Below are 20,775 nucleotides of genomic sequence, written 5' to 3'. Positions count from 1 at the left end.
TCCTCTTTGAGTGAAGAGGAATTAGAGCTGTAATCGAGGAGGCAGTGAACAGCCTCCCCTCTCCTTGCTTAGTACAAATTCCTCTTAAAACTTAAAGCCATATGTAGAAACTTCTCTACCCCATCCTGCTACCTAAAGGCCATTGCTGCTGCACTCACAGTCTGTCAGGAAAAACATATCTAGAGGTGAAAACCAGCGACTTTTGTGCTATTTTGTCATCTCTAACGATAGATACGGTGGATATGCACTTGTTATTTTTACACTGTAGACTTCCAGTGTGAGAATGGTGTCCTGCTGCGTGCTTGTAGAGTCTCTGGCGCATTTGGCTTTGGTTTTTGTTGAGATTTTAAGTGTTAAATCAGGAAAATTGCATCAGATGTTTGCAGTGTTGTTGCAGATGCTGGGCATGAGAGCCTTTTCTCCCCGAAGGGTGTGTGCTGAGGACAGGCAGGCAAAGAGAAGTGATATCATGCAGGGCGAGAATGGCTCAGCAGTTGAGGATTAACTGGTGTGTATTTTAATAAACCTTTTCTGTAACAAACAGAGCAAAACTCAGGCCAGTTGCAAAAGGCTGCAGGTGTACAACTCTCAATGCATTTGCAATGCTTTTAGGACCAAAACTGCATGAAAGTCTGTATGGTTCATGCACATATGAAATAGCCATTCTTCAGAGGAAAGAACTAAAACCTGGGTAGAAGATGTGCTCATGGGAGGCCATTCGCAAGCCAAGTCTTGATAAGGTGACACCGTGACGCCAAGGGATCACTCCAGGTCCATGAGATAACATTTCAGCAAAGGTGTGTGTCTGAATTTGGGACCTCTTCTATAAGGTTTTGCTGTTGGATTGCTGTCTGAGAAGACCTTTCCCCATCCTTAGCAGTTGTGAGCATCTTACTGCACCTCCCAGCACTACTGCTGGAGCTGCTGGGAGTTTGATTAAGATTTAATCCAGGCTTTTAGAGGAGGAAAAAAAGAAAGTTTTGACAGTTCCATATATAGTTCTCTGACTCACAGATTTCATGTGTCAAACACCAAAGACGGGTTAAGTAGAATTAAGTTCTGGATTTGTTATAAATAGGCATTAGGTAACATGAATGTATTAAATTTGCATGAAAATATGGGCCTTATTCTCTCGCTTACCCCAGAGATCTTCTTGGACGTCAATGGGATGCTCCAAAGATGAGCCTACATCGGAGTCAGCCCAGTTCTGACTGTCCCCTGCCGCTGCCATTTAACTGGACCCAGTGAAATGGGGAAATCATTGCTGAAAACAGGGAGGATTTGTGCTGCTTGCAGAGATCAGAATTTTGCCCTTCAAATAGTACAAATAGTTTTAATTGGACCCCAGATCTTCAGCTGAAGGAGTAATTTCTCCATGTCAATCAGTGCTAAATGTACCTATTAAATCAGGGAAGATGGGTTGAGAATTGCATAGAAAGTCACTTTTCTTCTGTTTTTTTCCCAGATGACAAAGATTTGCTGGATTCAGATGTTACAGACTATCTCATCCTGCTCTGACTACTGTTCTGCTCAGCCACAGCTTAAAGGTCCATCCAGACAATGAAGTCACCCTCACTCAGAGCAAGTCTGAGAGCTGAGCATTGTTTGGGTGAAAACAATCTCCTGTAGTAAAACAAATGAGTGTGACAGACACAGACTCAACCAAATCAGAAGGCTCCTCAATAGTTTAATTTACTGACTTGTTCATTGCTAAACAATTGAGAATTGGCCCATGGAGAAGGAACACAAAAAGGACAGAGAATACAGGCTGTATTTTGAGGTTGGACTAGTCCAAGCCAAGGGAAAACAGCTTTTGAGCCTGCATTCAGCAGCATTGTTTCTAGGACAATAATGACCACCCCTGCAGCTCTACCTTTATTCTGGACTGGAGGTTTGGCCTTATTTCTGCTGAGGGTGAAGAGAAGCAAACCGGAGAGAAGGGATGTGCAGGATGACACAGCCAGGGCCACCGAGACAACTTCATCCCTATGGATGAAGGTTGCTGTTATTGTCCCACGGAGCTGTCAGTCTTGCAGGAACAGCTTCCCTGGCTCCCTGTGGGACCCTCAGGCTCTGGTGCCTTCCCAGCCTTGCTCTGCCCTTGGTTGAGATCTTTCTTATCTAACGTCACATTCTGCTTTTTGCCATGAAAACCATTTCCAGTTAAATGCATCCTCAGAGCCTCTCTGGCTGTGAATTAGCCTGGAACTTGATGGCTGGCTTGTTAGCTCATCAGAGTCTCCAGGCTAACAGGGATGGGCAGCCTCAGGAGTGATGTGCTGGCTGGGGATTTTGCTCATTGCCTTGAACTCCCTGCAGCCCTGCAAAGTGGGACACGGATGCCCTTTGCTCACCTTCAGCACTTGTCTATTCTCCTTCATCCCGCAGCTGAGTAAGCAGCACCAGGACTACAAAGCACAGCCCTGCTGCAGCCTCCAGCTCTATCTCATGCTTCTGCCCTCCAGGGATTGCAGGGTTTGCTGAGTCCCTGGGAAGAAGCTGGACACGCGCTCCAGCTTATGAGGAAGGGATTATCATAGCTCTTGTGCTTCAGCCCACAGCTCCCGTGTGCATGGAAAGGAGAGAAGTGGGTATGAATCTTTAGTTTGTTCACTCTGTTGGCTCTGGCTCTGTCCCCAGGTTTGCAGTGCCTGTTCTCCCAATGGCAGGCATGTCCAGGGTGTCCGGGTGCTGAGGCAGTGGCAGTGATGTGCTGATTGCTGCTTCTCCATGAGCAAAAGAGATAGAAACTAGAGATGAAGTCCAGGGAGCTGGTTGCAAGGAAGGGAAGGGAAGGGAATGGCAGCTCTGTGGCTCTTGACAGTGAAACCCTGGGTTCTGCTTTCCAGTTAGAGCAAAAGGCTTCAAAGTCCCAGGTTATGGGATGATTCAAACATTCAAAGGGGAACAAAACCCAGTAAAATGAGGGTTTGTGCTTGCTGGGGACACGCAGCCAGGGAGACATCAGAGCACATGTTTCAGGGCTGGTTTTGGGGCATAGAAACCCCTTTGGTCCATGTCATGGGGGCTCTAACCCAGCACTCCCCCAGGCACCCTCTTTGGTGATGGTCCCCATGAAGAATGCGTCCACATTCTGGTGTGATGTTGCTGTCATGGCAACCGGGGTGGGACTGGTGCCCACCCTCTGACAGGTCCGTCCTGCTCCTGTGCTTCCCACTGGAAAGAGGGGCTGTTCTTGGGGAATAACTGAGTGTGGTTGTGTTCCTGTGCCCTGACTGGAGAGGAACTGCAGCATCGTGCAGCAGGGTGAGCAGCATTGCAGGGTACAGGGCTGTAGGCAGATAGGGCCTGGCGGCCGGAAGATATCGTGCTGTACGGGAAGATAAGACCCCTCTCCAGGTAGCCAATAGAGTTCAGGTGATGAGAGGGAAATGACATCATAGACGCCCTAGGTTCTATCAGGCCGTGTTCTCACTCCCTAAACGCCATTTGCCGTCCAGCACATTGGTGCCTGCGAGCGTTTGGAGCGAGCGGCCCAAAGGGGGGGCTGTGGCGCTGTTCCTGACCCAGGGTCGTCAGGCCTCTGGAAGGCAAGACAGGGGAGCCTGGATGGCTGCAGTGGGGCTGGGGGGGGAGCAGCTTTGGGGGTGAGCGCGGAGGGGTTGGCCCCAGTGCTGCAGAGGGATGGGGACTGCATTGAGGCTCCTGCTCATGCTCCCAGAGGACTCTGCCTGCTGGCACAGGGGGTCTGGCCTCACTGGGATTTCTATGGAAACCCAGGTACCGAATGGGATGGAATAGCTCAAACCATCTGCTCTTCCCCTACTTATAAACTGGATAAGAGGAGTGTGCTTCGCGATGACATCCCTACACGTGTTCTCCTTTTATTCATTGTGCAGCCATCTGTGCTGGTTTCCTCATGTGCAAAAGCACCTGAAGGACACAATCCTACAAGCAAGCCCTTACCCAGGTTTTGTTTCTCCCCTTGGAAAGCAGGGCTGTCCCCGCGGAGGCTCTATCTTCCCCTTCCCAAGGCGCCTGCAGAGTGACTACTGCAGAATTAGCTGGAAGAAATGAGGAAGTCAAAGGTAAAGACTGAAGCACAAACCAAAGCTAAATTGGATCTGCCTTGGGGATCTTCCTTCCCTGGAGCAAGAAATGCTGTGGTGCACTGAGCTGGATGGCCAGTGGGGAGGGGGACAGGCTTTCTTTTGCTGGCAAGGTGTTGGGTTGTGCTGGGTCTGATTCTGCTGAGTGCATGGGCTGATAGGTGGGTGTTGGGGAAGGCAGGGTTGGGAGATAATACCTGAGGACACAGGCAGCGGTGGATCTAGATGCCACAGCTTCAGTGCTTACCTGTTGGGCAGTTTCTCAGCTAGAAGTCATCTTCCCAGAGCTGGGGATGTGAGCACTCCTGCTCCACTCCTGGGCAAAGCTGGGTTTTCACATCCCCAGCACAGGGAGGTTTGCTCTGAAGTGGGTCAGACCCACTTATGGGGTTGGTTTATGTGGCTCTGGTTTTGGTGTTGACACAGAGCTGGAGGTGATGCCATTAACCCACTCCCCTGTGTCCAGCTCCACTGTCTAGCAGCAAATGCTGGTTGCATTTGCTCGAGTGACCAAAGTCCCTCTCTTTGACAGAGGCAAGGACAGCCCTCGAGGCAGGACCTTTCAGATGAGCCTGTGAAGGTGTCAGAAAGGATGGCTGTGTGTGAGATCAACAGACTGCAGAAGCAGTTTCGCATAGCAGTGGAGAAGAAGAAGTCTGACTGTACCAACCTGAAACTGAAAATACTGGCCCAGGAGTAAGTTCAGCTTCACTCAGCTTCATTGTGCTTGGAAAGCTCCTCTGTGCTGAGATGTAGTGACCCTGGTGCTGAGATGGAGGGCAGGTGTAGGACCTGCTGTGGTGTTGTAGATGGGATGTGCTAAATGTAATTTGTGGTTCTGTTTTTACAGCAAAGAAATAGAATCTCTGACTCGAGAACGCAGAGAGGTGTCAGCAACAATAGGCCAGATCCTGTCCCCGAAAAACAGGATGCTGGATGACAGAAACCGCAAAGAGGCCAAATACCTTTTGCAGCTCAGATATCAGTGTGATTGTATGATCAGAGAAAGAAAAGCAGTGTTATCTGTCCTGGACAAGGAGGTAAGAACATCTGGCAGTGTTCAAGGCCAGGTTGGATGAAGCCTTGGGTGATACGGTTTAGTGTGAGGTGTCCCTGCCCATGGAACTAGATGATCTTAAGGTCCTTTCCAACCCTAACTGCTCTGTGATTCTATGATTGTATGATTGTATGATCTGGACCGTTTTCTGCTGAGCATGGTACAGCAGAGCAGAGTCACAGAGTGAGCCCTGGAGCTGAAATGCCTCGACGTAAAATGCATTTAATTCAGGTCTTGGAATATAATGCTGCCTGCTGGCAAAAGACACCTGGCAATGACAAATGGATAGAGGCGTTGCCAAGTCAGCCGTGCTGGCTGGAAAAGTAAGGTCTGACCCTCATCCTTGCTGTCCTAGTCTGTCCAGCTCCTCTTTGATGGCACACACCTGTCTGCGGTCAAGCAACGTTCCTTTGCTTTCCCCTTGACTTTTCCTCCTGAAAAGGAGGCAAAAATGGAACACGAGTTGTGTTGCCTGAGATATGGCAAATAGAGGAGCAGCAGCGTCTGTGGGATGTACCATTACTTCTCCTCTGGACAGCTTGGTTGGATTTGATCTGAGGCCAAGGCAAACCTAGTGCTACAGAAGTGACAGGTCCTTGCTGCTTTCCGCTCTGAACAAGTTGCCCACGACAGAAATCAGGGAACATGCTCAGATGGTTTCTAGTCGCTAGAGGTGCTGCAGAGCTGTCCGCACCAGGGTTAGCTTTCAATCAGGGATCTCTTGGCTGAGTCACACCTCTCCCACCTGCTCCCTGCTTCGTTGTTCTCCAGCTGCTTTATTCTTCTCCTGGATTTGTTTCCTCTGGCAGCTCCCACTTCTGGAAGATGTTTTTCTCCTCTCTCTCAGTCCCAGGGAGGACTGCACAGATCCCTGTCTGGCCAGCACAGTGCGACCACCAAAAGCCCATCCTCATTGCCTCTTCCACTTGACACAGAGTGCTGCTGTGCCTTGCCCAACACCTGCTGAATTTCCCTCCAGAGGCAGCTCCATTTCCTTCATGACATCAAAGTAAACCCATTCCTAGTTACAGTTTATGTTTCTGCATGTGCAGGATGGGATCCTCTGGGATGAAAGCTGTTTCTATAACTGTGAGCTCATTAATGACATGGTTGCTGTAGTTCAAGTCAACAGAGGGTATTTTCTTTGGCTAAGTGTCCTGACAAGAGTCCAGAACACAGGGGTGGAGATTAAGCTTTCCTTTTCTTATGATCATGATTATTTTTAATCTGTGTTGTAGGTAGAAGAGCTGGAAAAAGAGCTTGTGAAGCAAACCCTGAGACAAAGGAAGGTGAAGCAAGTGAACAGTAGCAAACATCTGCCAAAGCAGATTGACACACTGGAGAGGCGTCTGTGCAATGTAAGCAAAGCTGTTGCAGACCTTTGGAGACCACGTGTGAAACCCACTTTTTAGTTAGGACAAAGGGTAACGGTGCAAATGCATTTGGTCGGCCTGAGCTGCATCAAGGACGTGGCTGTTCCCCTGGCCTGATTGCTCCCAGAATATCTCAAAGGCTCCTTCAAACTTTGTGACCCAAATGCAGCGCTTGTGCCATGCCAAGAAGCCTGAAGGTCTGCACCTGTGTAGCGATAAAACCAAGCTGCCTGAAGCCACCCTGCTTTGGACAAGGCCAGCTCCAGATCTCTGTTGTGATTGGCCTGACTTACTGTTGCCTCCCCTGCCTTGGGGAGGAGAGTGCAGGGCCCACTTAAGATCTCTTAGACTGCTTGTCCTAAGTGTGGTCAAGGTCTTTCAACAGAGACCTGAGTCCTATACCAGCTTCAAGCTTTTTTGCATCTCTCTTCCCAGACCAGTGTCCATTTCAATACCATCCTGGCCAAAAATAAGAAGCTTCGAGAAGAGATTGAAAGCCTGCAAATCCAGAGAGCTGTTTTGGACAAGTTCTACTTCAAGCTCCATACAAAGCTGGATGAGCAGAAGAAAAGGATGAACGCTGCTTTTGAAGAAACCACACAAGCCTACGAGCAGCTGTACGTGGCCTCGAGAACCCTGTGTAGCAAACTCAGCACCAGGAGGCAATGCCAATGATGAGTGCTGATGTAAAAAAGAGATTCCAACTTCAGGGAGAGGATTCAGCACTCCTGCCTAGAGCTGGGTGCTAAGATTAGGTGTCTGGTCAGTGCAGGGAGCCTAGTACACACAATGTAACCTGCTGCTGCTCTCTGTGTGCAGGTCCAAGGCCCAGACAAGGATTGCAGCCATGGTCGAAAGGCACAGGACAGACACTGAGCATTACCACATCGAGATGCAGGAGCAGGAGCGTATCCTTGCACACGAGGCCAAACTGAAAGCCTTTGTGCTTGCCAAATTTGCTGATCGCTCTGAACTGGAGGAGCAGGCCAAAAAGAAAAGAGGTATGAGAGGAGAGAGAATATGTGCAGCTGGGACTGCCAAGCAGGGGCCTGCAGAGCTGGCAAGGGGACTGTTCATAGTGATTTCTATCCCTGAACCCCAAAGGCAGGACCTCTCCCCTTTCCAAAGGCTCCTTTACCCTACAAGCGAAAATGATGAAGAGTGATAACCACCCAACACTGTGTGTGCCCTTGGGGCAGAGGGAGGGATGAGGAGGCTGCCCCTATGTGCAACCATGTCTCCTTTGATCCTCCTGGGGAGGGATCCCACTGTGTTTGGCCCATTGCCATGAGGACAGTGACTTCCCTGCTTAGTTTCAGTGTGAAATCAGGACACCTGCCCCTGGGGCACTGCTCCAGCCTGGCCTGAGCACCACACTGAACCCCTCAGCACCTGCAAGAGAAGGCTCTGTAAAGGGCACCTGGCAGGGACACCCACAGCCTGGGCTCTCTGTCTCTCCCTCAGCCTTGAAAGCAGCCCAGAGGGCCAAGAAGATCCGAGGGGAGTGCTCTGAGACCCGGGAAGTGGCTTACAGACGCCTGCTGGAGCTGGCAGAGGATGGGGATGTCGATCAGCTGCTGAGCAGCTTCATTGAGAAGGAGCACAAGAACTTCGCCTGCTTCCTCTATGCCTCTGAGCTCAATGATGAGATTCAGAAGATGGAGAGGAAGATCAAGGAACTCGAGGTCTGTGCCAGGCTCTTCATGTCTCCCCTCTCAGCTGGTGGGGTTTGGGCTGGAGTTGGTGTTTCCTTCTGCCATGTGTCCAGCATCAGTGCCCGCACCAGAGCCCTGCTTTCAGCCTGCCACACGGGTGGGATGAGGGGAATGCAAAGAGAGAGAGCTCCAAAATACAACCCCAGGAAACGGAGCTCTGTGGAGCTAAAAGTGTCTCAATGCTGCCACCGTGTACCCAGCAAAAATCCTGCAGCATCCAGGAAAGCCAAGAGCTGCCTTTGCCTCCTCACTGCATAGCTGGAGTGAGAGGAGAGGACATGACTTGTGCTCCTGGCCTGGGAATAGTGATCCCCAGAGGGGTCAAGTGGGATGTCCCTGCTGCCAGGGTGGAGGGATGGTCCCCAGCCTCTGTTAGGCACATCTGGAGGGCATTCAGGCAGCATCCCCTCTGTGTGCTTGTGTTGACACAGATTGAAACTGCATCCCTGATGGAGGGTCAGAAGCAAGTAGAGACCAAGAAGTTTCATCTTGTGAAGGAACTGGAGGTATGGCGGCCAGGATTTCCCTCTGCAAGGGCAGCAGATCCCTGTCTGTCTTGGCATGTCCCTGTGGGAATCTGGTCCTGCTCATGTCAGAAAAGGGCCCTGCATAGGCTTTGGCAGCCCTGTCTGCCAGTGCCTGGTGAGAGGGTGATTGGAGGGCTCCTGGCAAGCCTGCTCCTCCTTGAGCCTTGTCCTTGGCACGGGGAGCTTAGGATCCCCTTCACAGAGCCTTTGACCTGCAGGGATGCCTCTGGTGTCCAGACTGGCAGTGGATGGGACTGGGGTTGTGGGGAGAGCAGGGAACTGATGTGACACCTTGCAAACCCTTTGCTGATAGAAAAATCTAAGGCAAACCACTGAGGAAGCCAACCTCTACGAAGAGCTGTGCAAAGAGAGAAGCAAACTCCTGGGCCAGGTGAAATCCACCATGGGAATCCTGCTCGAAGAAATGAACTGTGACACTACAGCCATAATGAAGCAGCTTGGAGAAAAAGGGGAGATCACGGATCTGAACCTGATGCAGTATTTTGGTGAGTCAGGGCTGCCCATCTTCTCATGCCATGTGGTCTGGATCTTGTATGTCCACTACCTGCTTGCACTGTGTTTTAATTGAGCTGGTTTCCCCTGCCCCATCATGGATGGGTGCCCCTAATGTGATTTTGTGATGCCAAATTCCCAGCAAATTCCGGAGCTAACCTGGCCATCCCTGGAAGTGCTCACAAACCATGTAGATGAGGCCCTTAGTGATATGGTTTAGTGGTGGACATGTCAGTGCTGGGGTAAAGGTTGGACTTGATCCTAAAGGTCTTTTCCAACCTAGTTGATTCTATGATTCTATAATCCCAGTGGAGCCCCAAGCCCTCATCTTGGCTCTGGGTGTGGGACCCAGCTTTGGACTCTTGTCCCTGGGCAGACAAGCTGCCTGACAGCACTTGCGTGGGGAAATCCATGCATCCCCATCTCAGCAACCATCTGGGGGTGGGTTTGGGCCCACAGAAGCCCTGTAGGATGGTGTTTTCTCCCCCCCAGGTCTCGTGGAGGAGAAGACCAACGAGCTCCTGCTGCTGGAGTCCATGCTGCGCTACAGATTGACTGAAGGCACTTCTCCGGACCTGCCCTTCACCAGCCCTGAGCTCCAGCAGATCAACTGGTCCCAGATGTGCCCACCACCTCCCACTCTGGATGGCAACAACAAGGATGCCGTCAATGCCTGTAAGTGCTGGAGGCAGGAGGGAAGGGCTGTGTTCATGCAGCCAGACAATCCATGATTCCTATGTCCCACTGTCACCCGTCCTCCCCAGCTAATCCCACCCAGCCTGTCCCACCCTAGCAGGTATGTAAGTGGGAATATATAGCTGCACACAGGTATATAAGGTGTGTGTGATGGGGTGAATGTTTTCTTGTGCAGTGGAGGTGCCTCTGGACCACGGCCAGCTCCGTCAGATGGTTCTCCAGAGCCGCGAGAAGGACTTGGACAACACTGCTGGCATGGATGAGAATGCACCCGGCGTGGAATAAATAGTTTTACTCTTGAGTTCCCCTCTGCTTCTGCATCTTGGACGTCATTGCATCTCCCTTCTCCTCTGGAAGGAGCTCAATGCCTTCTGCAGGCTTCCAAAGGTGCTACTTTGGCATGGCTTCAGCCACTGCTGAGAGCTGCTGTGTAAAGGGCCCACTGCTGTCCAGTGGGATGCTGTCCCCATGGCACAGCCTAGCACCCTTCCTGCAGCCAGGCATTCTGTAGCTAGCAGGGAGGAGATGGGGACCACAGTCCCAGTCCTGCCCTATGCCTGCCCAAGCAGTGTGCTTGCTGGGTGTTCCTTGATAAGCTGGAAGGAGCAGGCAGCTCTCTGCTGCCTAAAGTAAAGCTGAGCTCAGTGCTGGTCCTGGGCTGGTGGGACCAGATGGCTGCTTGCCACAGCCCAAAGAGGCTGTTTGTGGCTGGGAGCTGGGCCAGGCTGGGCATGTTGGGGCAGAGGGACTGAGGGTACATGGGGGTGATGTGCAGTGGGGCTGCAACAGGGGGGTGCGGGTCTGGGAGGGATCCAAAGGCACAGACACACCACACAGGCACAGCACACAGGCACAGCACACAAGCCCAAGCAGTGTTCACACCAGTGGCTGAATTTCTTGTTTCCAAAAGGCAATGTAATGTGGATGCCATTCCCGTGTTCCCCATGGAACATGTGGGAGGCAGCAAGAGGCGATCTCGTGGTGCCCAGTTAGTCCTTCTCTTCGCCGTGTGTAATGACATGGACGAGGTTTTTGTAATCCAGGTTGCCAGACATATCCGGAGGGAAGGCTGCGAACATCTGCTCGACCTGTTGGGGAGGAGACAGGTTGGAAAAGTGGCAGAGAAGGGGTTTGTGTCTGGGGCTCTGTCGGGATGGAGGGAAGGAGCTCGTACCTCTTCCTGGGAAAACCTCTCGCCCTGTGTCATCAGCATTTCCTTGATGCTGCAATCAAGAGAGTGTGGTGAGCACCAGGGAGGCCTCAGTGAGGACACCCACCCTCCCCTTGGGCAAGCCCTGCACTCACTAAGCAGATTTCAGTCCTTTTCCCTCTGGATCGAACACCTTGAATGCATTGAGGATGGTCTCCTCCGGGTCTGCTCCTGCGGGTGACATGGGCACAGCCATTGGAGGCAGGGGAGGAGGAAACCAACTCCAGCCTCCTGCTTCCCGCAGCCTTTGGGGTAGAAAGGGAAGGTTGGGAAGCGTCATTCCCACAGGAATGTGGACCCTGCAGCTGGGGCCTCCTGCAAGTGGAGGTGGTGGCTGCTGAGGAGCAGAGGCAGGGCTGTGGTGTGGCCGCAGAGGAGGCTGTCACCACCACCCGGCAGCCAGCATCTCTCATCTTATCTTTGGGTGTATTTATAGAGCTCCAGGCTTTTGGGGCTGCAGTTCCTCCTGGAGAGCTGCAGCGAGGCTGCATGCCTTGGGCTGTGTGTCAGCAGGCTCAGAGGCTCAGTGGGATCTCTTTGTCCCCTCTTATGGGGGCAGCAGCATCCCAGCCTGTTGTGGTTTTCAAAGGTTGGGGAAACTGAGGCACGGAGACCTGCTCACACCCCACAACAGGTTGGAGGGGCATGGAATGAGATCCAGGTCTCCAGATGGGCAGCACCAGCCCTGTTTGAACTGTATTGCAAATCAGTGTAAATGTTGGCTGGGGACACTTGCTGAGGGTACATGATGCTCTTGGTCCTGTCCTGTCTGTGGTGTCTCAGGACAGGGAAGCAGGGAGAGCACACAAGTCCAGGATGAGAACTGTAATTCTTGGGAAGAGGGGTTGTTGCTGGTGAAGATCCCACCATAGCCTCTATCTTTGGGGGGTCCCAAATGGTGCTGCCATTGGGAGAAGGTGTCCCTAGGGGATGTGAGGAATGGGAGAGGGAGATCATTTCACAAATATCCCATGGTTGTCCCTAGGTTTGACCTCTTGGCTATGATATGGCAGCATCCCACTTGCCATGCTCTGCATGCCACAGTACAGCAGCCAGTGCCACTTGCTTTCCTTTAGCAGCTCCCATCTGAAGGCTCCAAGGACCATTTGAGGGATCTCCCTGGAAGGGTGATGGAGAGCCTGGGAGCTGCGTGGCCTCCCCAGGTGGGGCAGGATAGTGGTGATGGTATCGGTGCCCACCGACCCCCCCAGCTGCCCTCTCACCCTTGAGTTTCTCCCCAAACATGGTGAGGAACACGGTGAAGTTGATGGGACCGGGCGCCTCCTTTATCATCTCATCGATCTCCTCATTCTTCACATTCATGCGCCCTAGGGGAGAGTAGCAATGGGTGTCCATGTCCAGCTGCAGGTATGTGCAGCCCTCCAGGCTCTGCTCTATTGCTGGAGGCTAAAAGACACACCATGGGAGCCTCTCCCAGAGGCTTTTCCCCCATCTGAAGCAGCACAGCCCTAGGGAAGCACCTCTGACAGGGAAGGGCAATGAAGAAGTGAGGATGGGAGAATCTTGTGCTGATTTCCATCATCTCCACCTCTGGTTTCTCCAGCCTCAAGATCATACAAGAAGGCTTCAAAGGGCTGAGCTGTGCTGCTTCCTTCCCTCACTGCCCCATGGAGCAGCCTGCTTCAGCCCTCCCTGGGAGATGTTTTGGCTTGAAACCAACAGTGCTGCTCTTCCCTATGTCAGAAGTGAACAGGACTGAATGCCCACATCCTTTTACATGAGGTTGGGTGTCTTTGGGACTCCCCATCACTGGTTCATGCTGGCCTCTGTGCTCAGAGAGTCAAGCTCACAACTTCACAGCTTCCCTCAAAGCCCATAAATGCCCCTAATGCCCACACACCCAGGGATGCTGTGGGATGGATGCTGTGGGATGGATGCTGTGGGATGGGCCTAACAAGGTCCTCCTTAGCTAGGAGAAGGCAGGGAAAACTTGGCCATGTATAATCCGGCCAATGGATCTCTGGGATAAAACACCTGCTGCTGTGGGATCTGCTCCCACACAGAGCTACCAGAAGTGGGTTTGGATCAGGAGGTTTTCAGTGAAGCAGCAGATCCAGTTCCTGCTGGGGCTTGGTTAAACCAGGGGCTCACAGCTGGTTTCTCACATACTAGGTCTGATATTGCCTAAGCTGTTAGGGAGGATCCTAAAGGGGGGCTCACCAAGTGCAGCGAAGGTGTCTCTGAGATCTGCCTTGTCAATGAAGCCATCCCGGTTCTGATCCATGATGGTGAATGCCTGGAAGCACAAGAGGAGGACAAGGGAGCACAGGGAGAGGGAGAGTTGTTGGCCTTTGCAAAGGCTTGAGCTTCCTCCTCCTCCTCTCTTGGACTTGGATGGGACAAGGGCACCTTGAGCCCTCACAGGATGGAGCAACAACCATCACCCAAATCCAGCAGCAATCCTAAACCCTGCAGCCTTGGGTGTTTGTGGGGCGATGGCTTCCTATGGCAAACCCTAATGCTGTAGAGCAGCACCATGTGCCAGCCATGCAGGGGGAACATCATGAAGAGCTGAAGGTCACAACGCATCATGGACGCTCGGTCATCCAAACACACCTACCTCTTTGAATTCCTGGATCTGGGCCTGCTCAAACATGGAGAAGACGTTGGAATTAGCACCTTCAATCCTCTTCTTGGCCTTCTTGGGTGCCTGCAGGGGTTCAGGTATGGATCACTAATTCACTGGCTTTTGATGGTGTGGAACAAAAGCATGAAACTACCCTCTTTTTAGGTGAGTCCTTCATGGTAGCTCTGGGTTGGTGCTGCTGCTCTGCTGTCTTGCCTGGGTGCTTGGTGCATTGCTCAGCTCTGGACACATGCAACCCTCCAATGTCGATGGGTGTTAAGATTCCTGCTTAAATTACAGCTCTACCTTTGCTTCCTTGATGAATTTAGCCAAATAGATGCCAGGAAAGATGAGCTGGGAAATCAATTCTCCACAAAAGGCTATGTCAGGTATAAAGGTCGGCACTGGGGTGAGATTGAGATCTCCCTGGGTGGATATTCAGGTTTGGGAGTGGGCTGCTGAGGTTGCACCCAAGGGCTGTAGTCATTGGGTGCTTCCTTACCCTGCTGTGCCTCACTGAGAGCTCAGCTCTTATTAAACTGCTCAATAAAAGAATCTGCCTCTTCCTGCAGTGAGGCTTGAAACAACCAGAAACAGCCCAACGTGTCTTTTATAAGGAGCAGAGGACAGAGCCGCTCGCCATCCCACCCTGCCCATCATCCCTCTTCCCAGCCTTTCCTTCTGTCCAGGGGGGTCAGCCAGAGAAGGGATTTTAGGGAATACAATAGCCCTTCGTCTTGCTGTATGGAGCAAGGGAAAGCAGCAGGATGGTATTTGGATCCCCAAACCCTCTGCCCCTGTTAGAAAGCTCTGCTAGTGTGGGATACACCTCTCTGTTCCCCACGGGATGCTGCCGATGCAGCCAGATTGCTCACCCCCTTCCCAGCATCTTTGGCCACCAGATCCCTGTTGCCTCCATCATTCCCTGTGTGTTAAAGTTACCCTGGTGAAAAAGCTGACAGATTTTGCCTCTTCCCGTTGAAATTCGGGGCTCTCAGTACTCACCATGGCTTCACGCAGGCACTGATGCTGCTGTGAGAGTTGTCTCGGAGGCAAATCCCTCCTTCCCCTTCGGCTGAAACAATAAATACATCCCACCCCATGTTAAAAATAGCCTCATGCCCACTTTTGGCTGTGGTAGGTAAATCAGCCACCCCCAGCCCTCGTGTCTCCATCTCTCTCTGTTCCCCTCTCTCTAATCTGGAATAGCAGCTTCTTGTCAGCGGCTGACGTGACATGTGAGAGCCAGAGAGGGTTTCAAGGTTAACCAAGTGGCCCCGCAGCTCCCACACTGCAGATGCTGACCCATGGTGGGGACTGCATAGGAGCCATCCCACCTGCGTTTGTCACTCGGGATGGGGCCAGGATTTTCCCTCTGCTGGGACACGCAGGGAGGGTTTGGGCTGTTGGGGACCCCCAGTTACAGTCACCCAAGGATAAGGATGTTTTGTCTCTGTCCTACCAGGCAGCTTTGGGAGCCTTTATCCCTATCACAGTGTGGCAGAGCAAGGTGCTGTGGGTGAAGCCCCCCTGTTCTCCCTGCATCTGGGTCCCATCACGGTGTCTCTCCAAGGGCCTGACCAGCCCATCTCTGGTGGAACGGTGACCATCCTGCTGCATGCAGCACCCCATTTGAGATCACTGGGACAAGGCTGGATGTGATGCTGAGTGCCACAAAGCAGGACAGGCACACAGGGCTCCTCTCATGTGTCACCCCCCACCGAGGCACCTGTCACACACTTAAGCCAACCACTTGCTCGTCCTGGTCCCAGCGACATGCATGGGATTAACTCTCCCCATCCTGGGAGTAGAACTGCATCCTGCAGCACCCGGGAGCAGCCATCACGGCAGGACAAAGGGTGATGGGTTTAAACTGAAACAGGGGGAGTTAGGATTAGATCTCAGGCAGAAGCTCTTCCCTGTGAGGGTGCTGAGGCACAGGGTGCCCAGAGAAGCTGTGGCTGCCCCATCCCTGGCAGTGCTCAAGGCCAGGTTGGACACAGGGGCTTGGAGCAGCTGCTCCAGTGGAAGGGGTCCCTGCCCGTGGCAGGGGTTGGAACTGGATGGGCTTTAAGGTCCCTTCCAACCCAAGCCAGTCTGGGATCCTAGGACTCTATGACTCTATGGCCTTGACCTGATGGCTGAGGCATGGGTGCTGCTGGACTCGCTGCCTGAAATCATCCCCTCCACATGCCAAGGAGGCTGGAGGGCTGGAACAGGGCTGGGAACAAAAGGGACCATGAAATCAGATCCCTGGAGCTTCAGGCTCTGCCCAGACACTGCCCTTGTTCCCCCAGAGGACACAAATATCCTGCTTAATCCCTGGCACTCACCATTCAGATGCACTTCAAAACTGGGCTGACACGACCGAGCCAGCAAGGATGGTATTAAAGGGAGGGTTTAAGAAGCCAGCAGGGAAATGAGTGGGGAAAAGTGCCCAGAGAGGGGAAAAGTCCTGATTCGGGAATGACTGCCTCATCTGGATGGAGCTGCAGCTGAGGGAAGGGACTTCAGGATGGGGTTTGGGCTCTCTCTGAACAAAAGGGCAGACAAGAGAGCCAAGGGGCAGGGATGGAGAGAGGACCAGCTTTGGGCATAGCCAGGGATGAGGGGGATCAATTTGGATGCGGATGCTCCCTCCTCCTGCCAAGTTCAGCTGGATTCATCGCCCAGCCGAGCCCAATTACCTTAATTTGTGGCATTAAGGAAAAATCCATAAGCATCAGGGAAGTGATGTGTAGCAGTTTAATGGGACTGGTTGGCTGTGGAGCTGCTGGCACTGCCTGAATGCTGCCCATCACCATCCATGGCTCCATGGCCATGGCCGGACATGGCTGGTGGTGCAGGAGGCAGCCCTGGAGCCATGGAGACATCCCAGATTGGGGTTTCTTTGGGCAGAAGCCCCATTTCTGCTTGCCCAGATTGGAACAGGTCAGACTTTGGTCTCTCCCTTGTGTTGCCCATGTTGTGGTTGGGGATACAATGGTGCCTGGGGGCTTCGAGGGGCTGGATGTGCCGTGTGTGGCAGAGGAATGCTGGCTGGGAATGGGGTGCAGATGGCTGCCTGTGCTTCTGCTGTGATCTGTAAGACGGTGCATCTGCTCCACTGCTCACTTCTCACTGTCAGACCTAATCCTCTGTGCTGCACAGGCCAGATCCTGACCCCACAGTGAGGATCCTGGTCCAGCCTGGGGATGGAGGTGGCTTCAGTCACATCCTTTCCTTCTCCCGCTGTGGATATAGGGGGATTTACTGGCACCCAGGAAAAAGCGAGTGCTTTAAATACGTATGTATATATGCCTATAGAGCTCCGGAGTGAACAAAAGAGCCATTGGGAAGTGGCTGCGGCTTGTGAATGGATGTCAGGGAATAGCACACGTATCTGCGCCCTGGCAAAATGAAGCCTTGTCCTTCTTATCTGCAACGGGAAAAAAAGGCCTGTGTTTTACATGGAAAAGCCTTTCTAATTAACAGGACAGCCCCTCTTGAGGCGAGAAAAATGGAGTCAAAAGGATTTGATTAACCCCTGCTCTGCTCACAGCACATGCTCTGCCCGAGCCAGGAGCCTGCCTGCGCCCAGCCAAGGCCTGCCCATGCCCGATAACCGGCTCCATCATCCCACGGAGCCCCATGCCAAGGGGTAGCCCCATTGATGGAGCTGATATGGGGGGGTCAAGGCCCCCAGGGCCACATCAGTGGGTCAGGATGCTCCAGAGCCGCACCTCAATCCGTGCCATTGCATTTTCCTTATGAATATCTTCTGCTCCAACTGACATTCTTCCCTGTGATCAGACACATTTGACTAAACTAATACATATGTATACACACCAGTACATTCCTGTTCAAACCAATGTAAATTACCTTTGACCAATACATTTTCCCGGGAAATCGATGCATTTTAACACGGGATAATATTTATGAAATTGAATTTTTTATTGAGGCTAATGCAATTCTCTTCTATTTTATGCATTTTTATTAAACTAATGCATTTTAAATTAAACTGTTGTATATTAACTACAGCGGCTGTTGGTACTTACCGTGAAATAATATATGTTTGCTGAAATCAATACATATTCCCAACCTAGGAATTTCCCATTAACAAGGCAATATCAAATATAACAAATGCATGTAGCTACTTAATTTGATGCTTCTATACACTGCCTGCTGCATTTGTTTATTGGTAATGATTATTTTTAAAGGGAGAAAGATTATTAAAGGTTAAAGGATGGATTCCTGTGCAGCTGCAGTTTGAAGCTGGTGGTGGTTACCCTATCCCTGGTGCTCACACTGAAGGTGGCCATTGGGGTAGCCATGGTGTCGCAGTGCTGAGGCCTGTCCTCTGCCACTGATGGCCTCCGTGTCCTTGGCCACATCCCCGCATCTCATCTCCCAGCACATTGGGGCATGGGGGGGATCCTTTCCTTGGGCTCATCACACTCCCCCCATAGCCCCTTTCTGCTGGCAGTGTCTTCAGGAGGGTTTTATCCACCTTCATTGGAGTTCAGAAGGTTTCCATGTTTAACAGCTTATTCCAGACAGACTTAATTTAGCAGCTTTTCCTGATTCAGCTCCATTTTCCCTTGGAAGGATTTATCACTGCAGTAATGGGCAGGAGGGTCTGCTCAGCTCAGGAGCCTGGGAAAGAGCTGCCACCCTCTAAAGAGAGCTGGGGACCGGCTGGCCTGAGGATGGGGATGAGAATGAACAATATCCCATCCCCAAACCGGTCTGTCTGGGATGTGCCTTGTGCTGTGCACAGGATGTGGCCCCAGGAGGAGGTGGCCACCCTGGCCTCTGGAGCTGAGGCACTGACAAGGGAAAAGCCATAAATAGCAGCATTATCCACTGTGAGCACCGAATGGTGCCATAGTTGAGATAATTTGGGCAAAGCAATAAAAGAGGAAAATTAATTAAAGAGGATGTGCTAATTGTAAAGGGAATATGCCTGGATAGAAGTGGCCGTGGCAGAAAGGCGGCTGGTGGAGGGGCCCGAGCATCCTTTCAGCACAGCCTGGGGTACGTGGGGGATACCCGAGGGCTGAGGCTGGGCTCATATCCCGCGGGAGCGATGGGCACCAAGGGGAGACGGGAGAGTCCCCCGTGGTGTCTCAGCCTGCACTGCTAACCCCATGATGCCCTCCATGTCCCTCAGTGTGCCCCGTAGGGCGGCTGTGTGTGTGTGTCCCCAGCCCTTCGGGTGCCCCCTCCCCGGCCCGGTGGGACGCGCTGCAGCTGCCGCGAAGGCCACCAGGTGGCGCCATTGTAGCGGGCGCTGTGAGGGCGCTGCCCGGAGCTGGTCGGCAGGGGGAGAGGAGCAGGAGGGGAGAGGGGCCGGAGGGAGCGGGGCTGGGTACCGGGACGGGGGAGATGCCACGAAGCTGCATCGCCTGCGGTAACCGGCTTCTGCGCCATCAAACACCTTAAACCATGGGTAAGAAGATGGGAAAGGGACTGAGCGGCCCCATATCCACCTGCGGGGCTGGCTCCTGCTTCCCCAGGCTGGCAGAGCGCTGGGATAGCCCTGATCTCTCCCACTGGAAGAGGCAGAGACCCTGCAGAGGGCATTGGGCAGGCAGCCCCTTGTGACAACTGACAGGGGCTGTGCTGTGTTCCCCTGCATGGGATGGGGACAGAGCTCTGAAGCAGTTGTTTGGGTCTTCAGGAGGGTCTTCCTGCTCTGGGATGAGCCCCAGGGCCTGACTTGTCCCCACTCATCCCTTGGTGGGGCTTCTGCTGTCCTCGTGCCTGTCCTGGGGACAAGGCCAAGCAAGCCCACCATCACCATTGGCTTATGGTTCTTGCTGCCAGCATCACCCCTCGACTGCATAATGGTGTCGGATCACTGCACAAAGGGCTTCTGTGGATCAAAACCATCGGGAAGATGCGAATAAATTGAATGGGAACGTGCTGAAATCTAACTAATATTTCCTTTTTTAAGCACACAGAAGAGCCCCTTCCATATTTTAATTAAAAGCCTTTCAGAAGGGGAGGCAAGGGGCTGCCGTTTACAACGGGCTATTGTCAGGCACACAAAGCAAACCCTTCTGGAGACAAACTGATTTATTAACCTGCACCTCGCAGCATTCCCTGAGGCAGGGAAGCCGGGAGGGGGGGCACACACAGTGGGGTGGTGCCTAAAGGGGTACAGGAACAGGGGCACACAGGGGGAGCAGGGATGGAGCATGCCACCCTGCAGCTCTGCATCCCTCTGCACGGCACAGGGTGCAGCTCCTCTCCTCTTCCCTATGGCTCCCATTGATTTGTTAATGACTTGGCCAAACAGAAACATTCCTCCAAAGCCACAATTTCATTTGCTCACCAACATGCCCAGTTAGTTTCATTTCTGATTTATGAGCAGGCTCTTCTGTTCCACAGAGGGACAGTGATTTATGGGGGTGAGATCAGCTTTGTGGGTCCAGGGGTATGGCCTGGGACCTGTCTCTGATGGTGTCCAACAGCAGATGCCTGGAGCATCTTGTCATGAACATCTCAATCCCTGTCACTGGCTTAGAGAGAACACTGGCCCCCAACAGCAAACAGCAGCTCTCACCCCAGCAAACACCATCCATACCACCTGAGTTTATTGGCCCATCTACAATCAAACCTCCCCCTGTGCATGGCCCTTAGAGGGATGGAAGCCAATTCCCATGGAGGAATCCTCCCTTTACAAGACCAGCTCTCACCTCTGCCTAATTACAGCCTCAGTAAGCCAAATGGGAAGCACTTTCCTGGCACCACCTGAAGCCCCAATCTCATTACAAACCTCAGCACCTCCCACTGCTTTGGGCTCTTTGATTCTTTGGGTTAAGAGAGAATCTATTTATAGGGCTCGGGCTCCCAGAGCAAAGTTGAGCCCTGGACATGGGTGCATCCAAGTAGGGGTAGTGCAGAGGCATGTGATGGTTGGAGGTCTGTGAGCATCCATGGGGCTCGCTGCTGATGGTAACAAGGTTGAGGTTTCAGCTTGGCATTTGCAATCTGCACCAGTTCCAGGTGGATGCTTTCATTGCAGCACCATGAGGGGGAT

The 20,775-nt window shown here is 52.5% G+C and overlaps 2 protein-coding genes across 2 annotated transcripts; one reads left to right on the top strand and one right to left on the bottom strand.

The window, feature by feature from the left end:
- Positions 1–3,952: 3,952 nt before the first annotated feature.
- On the top strand, positions 3,953–10,236 carry CCDC63 (coiled-coil domain containing 63). The gene is made up of 11 exons (XM_005145202.3): positions 3,953–4,049; positions 4,603–4,766; positions 4,921–5,110; positions 6,366–6,485; positions 6,936–7,117; positions 7,320–7,501; positions 7,965–8,185; positions 8,647–8,721; positions 9,056–9,248; positions 9,748–9,930; positions 10,127–10,236. The coding sequence occupies exons 1-11, from the start codon at positions 4,035–4,037 to the stop codon at positions 10,234–10,236; spliced, it is 1,635 nt and encodes a 544-aa protein (XP_005145259.3). The 5' UTR covers positions 3,953–4,034.
- A 600-nt stretch (positions 10,237–10,836) lies between these two features.
- MYL2 (myosin light chain 2) lies at positions 10,837–14,801 on the bottom strand. The gene is made up of 7 exons (XM_005145158.3): positions 14,754–14,801; positions 13,743–13,832; positions 13,343–13,418; positions 12,385–12,489; positions 11,257–11,332; positions 11,126–11,174; positions 10,837–11,039 (listed from the first exon to the last, which is right to left on the bottom strand). The coding sequence occupies exons 1-7, from the start codon at positions 14,754–14,756 to the stop codon at positions 10,941–10,943; spliced, it is 498 nt and encodes a 165-aa protein (XP_005145215.1). The 5' UTR covers positions 14,757–14,801; the 3' UTR covers positions 10,837–10,940.
- Between the last annotated feature and the right edge of the window lie 5,974 nt (positions 14,802–20,775).

This window comes from Melopsittacus undulatus, chromosome 12 (genome assembly GCF_012275295.1).
Source record: "Melopsittacus undulatus isolate bMelUnd1 chromosome 12, bMelUnd1.mat.Z, whole genome shotgun sequence".
In the NCBI taxonomy this organism is placed as follows: Eukaryota; Metazoa; Chordata; class Aves; order Psittaciformes; family Psittaculidae; genus Melopsittacus; species Melopsittacus undulatus.
Note: the sequence above shows the minus strand (reverse complement) of the source record. Positions and strands in the feature narration are given on the sequence as shown.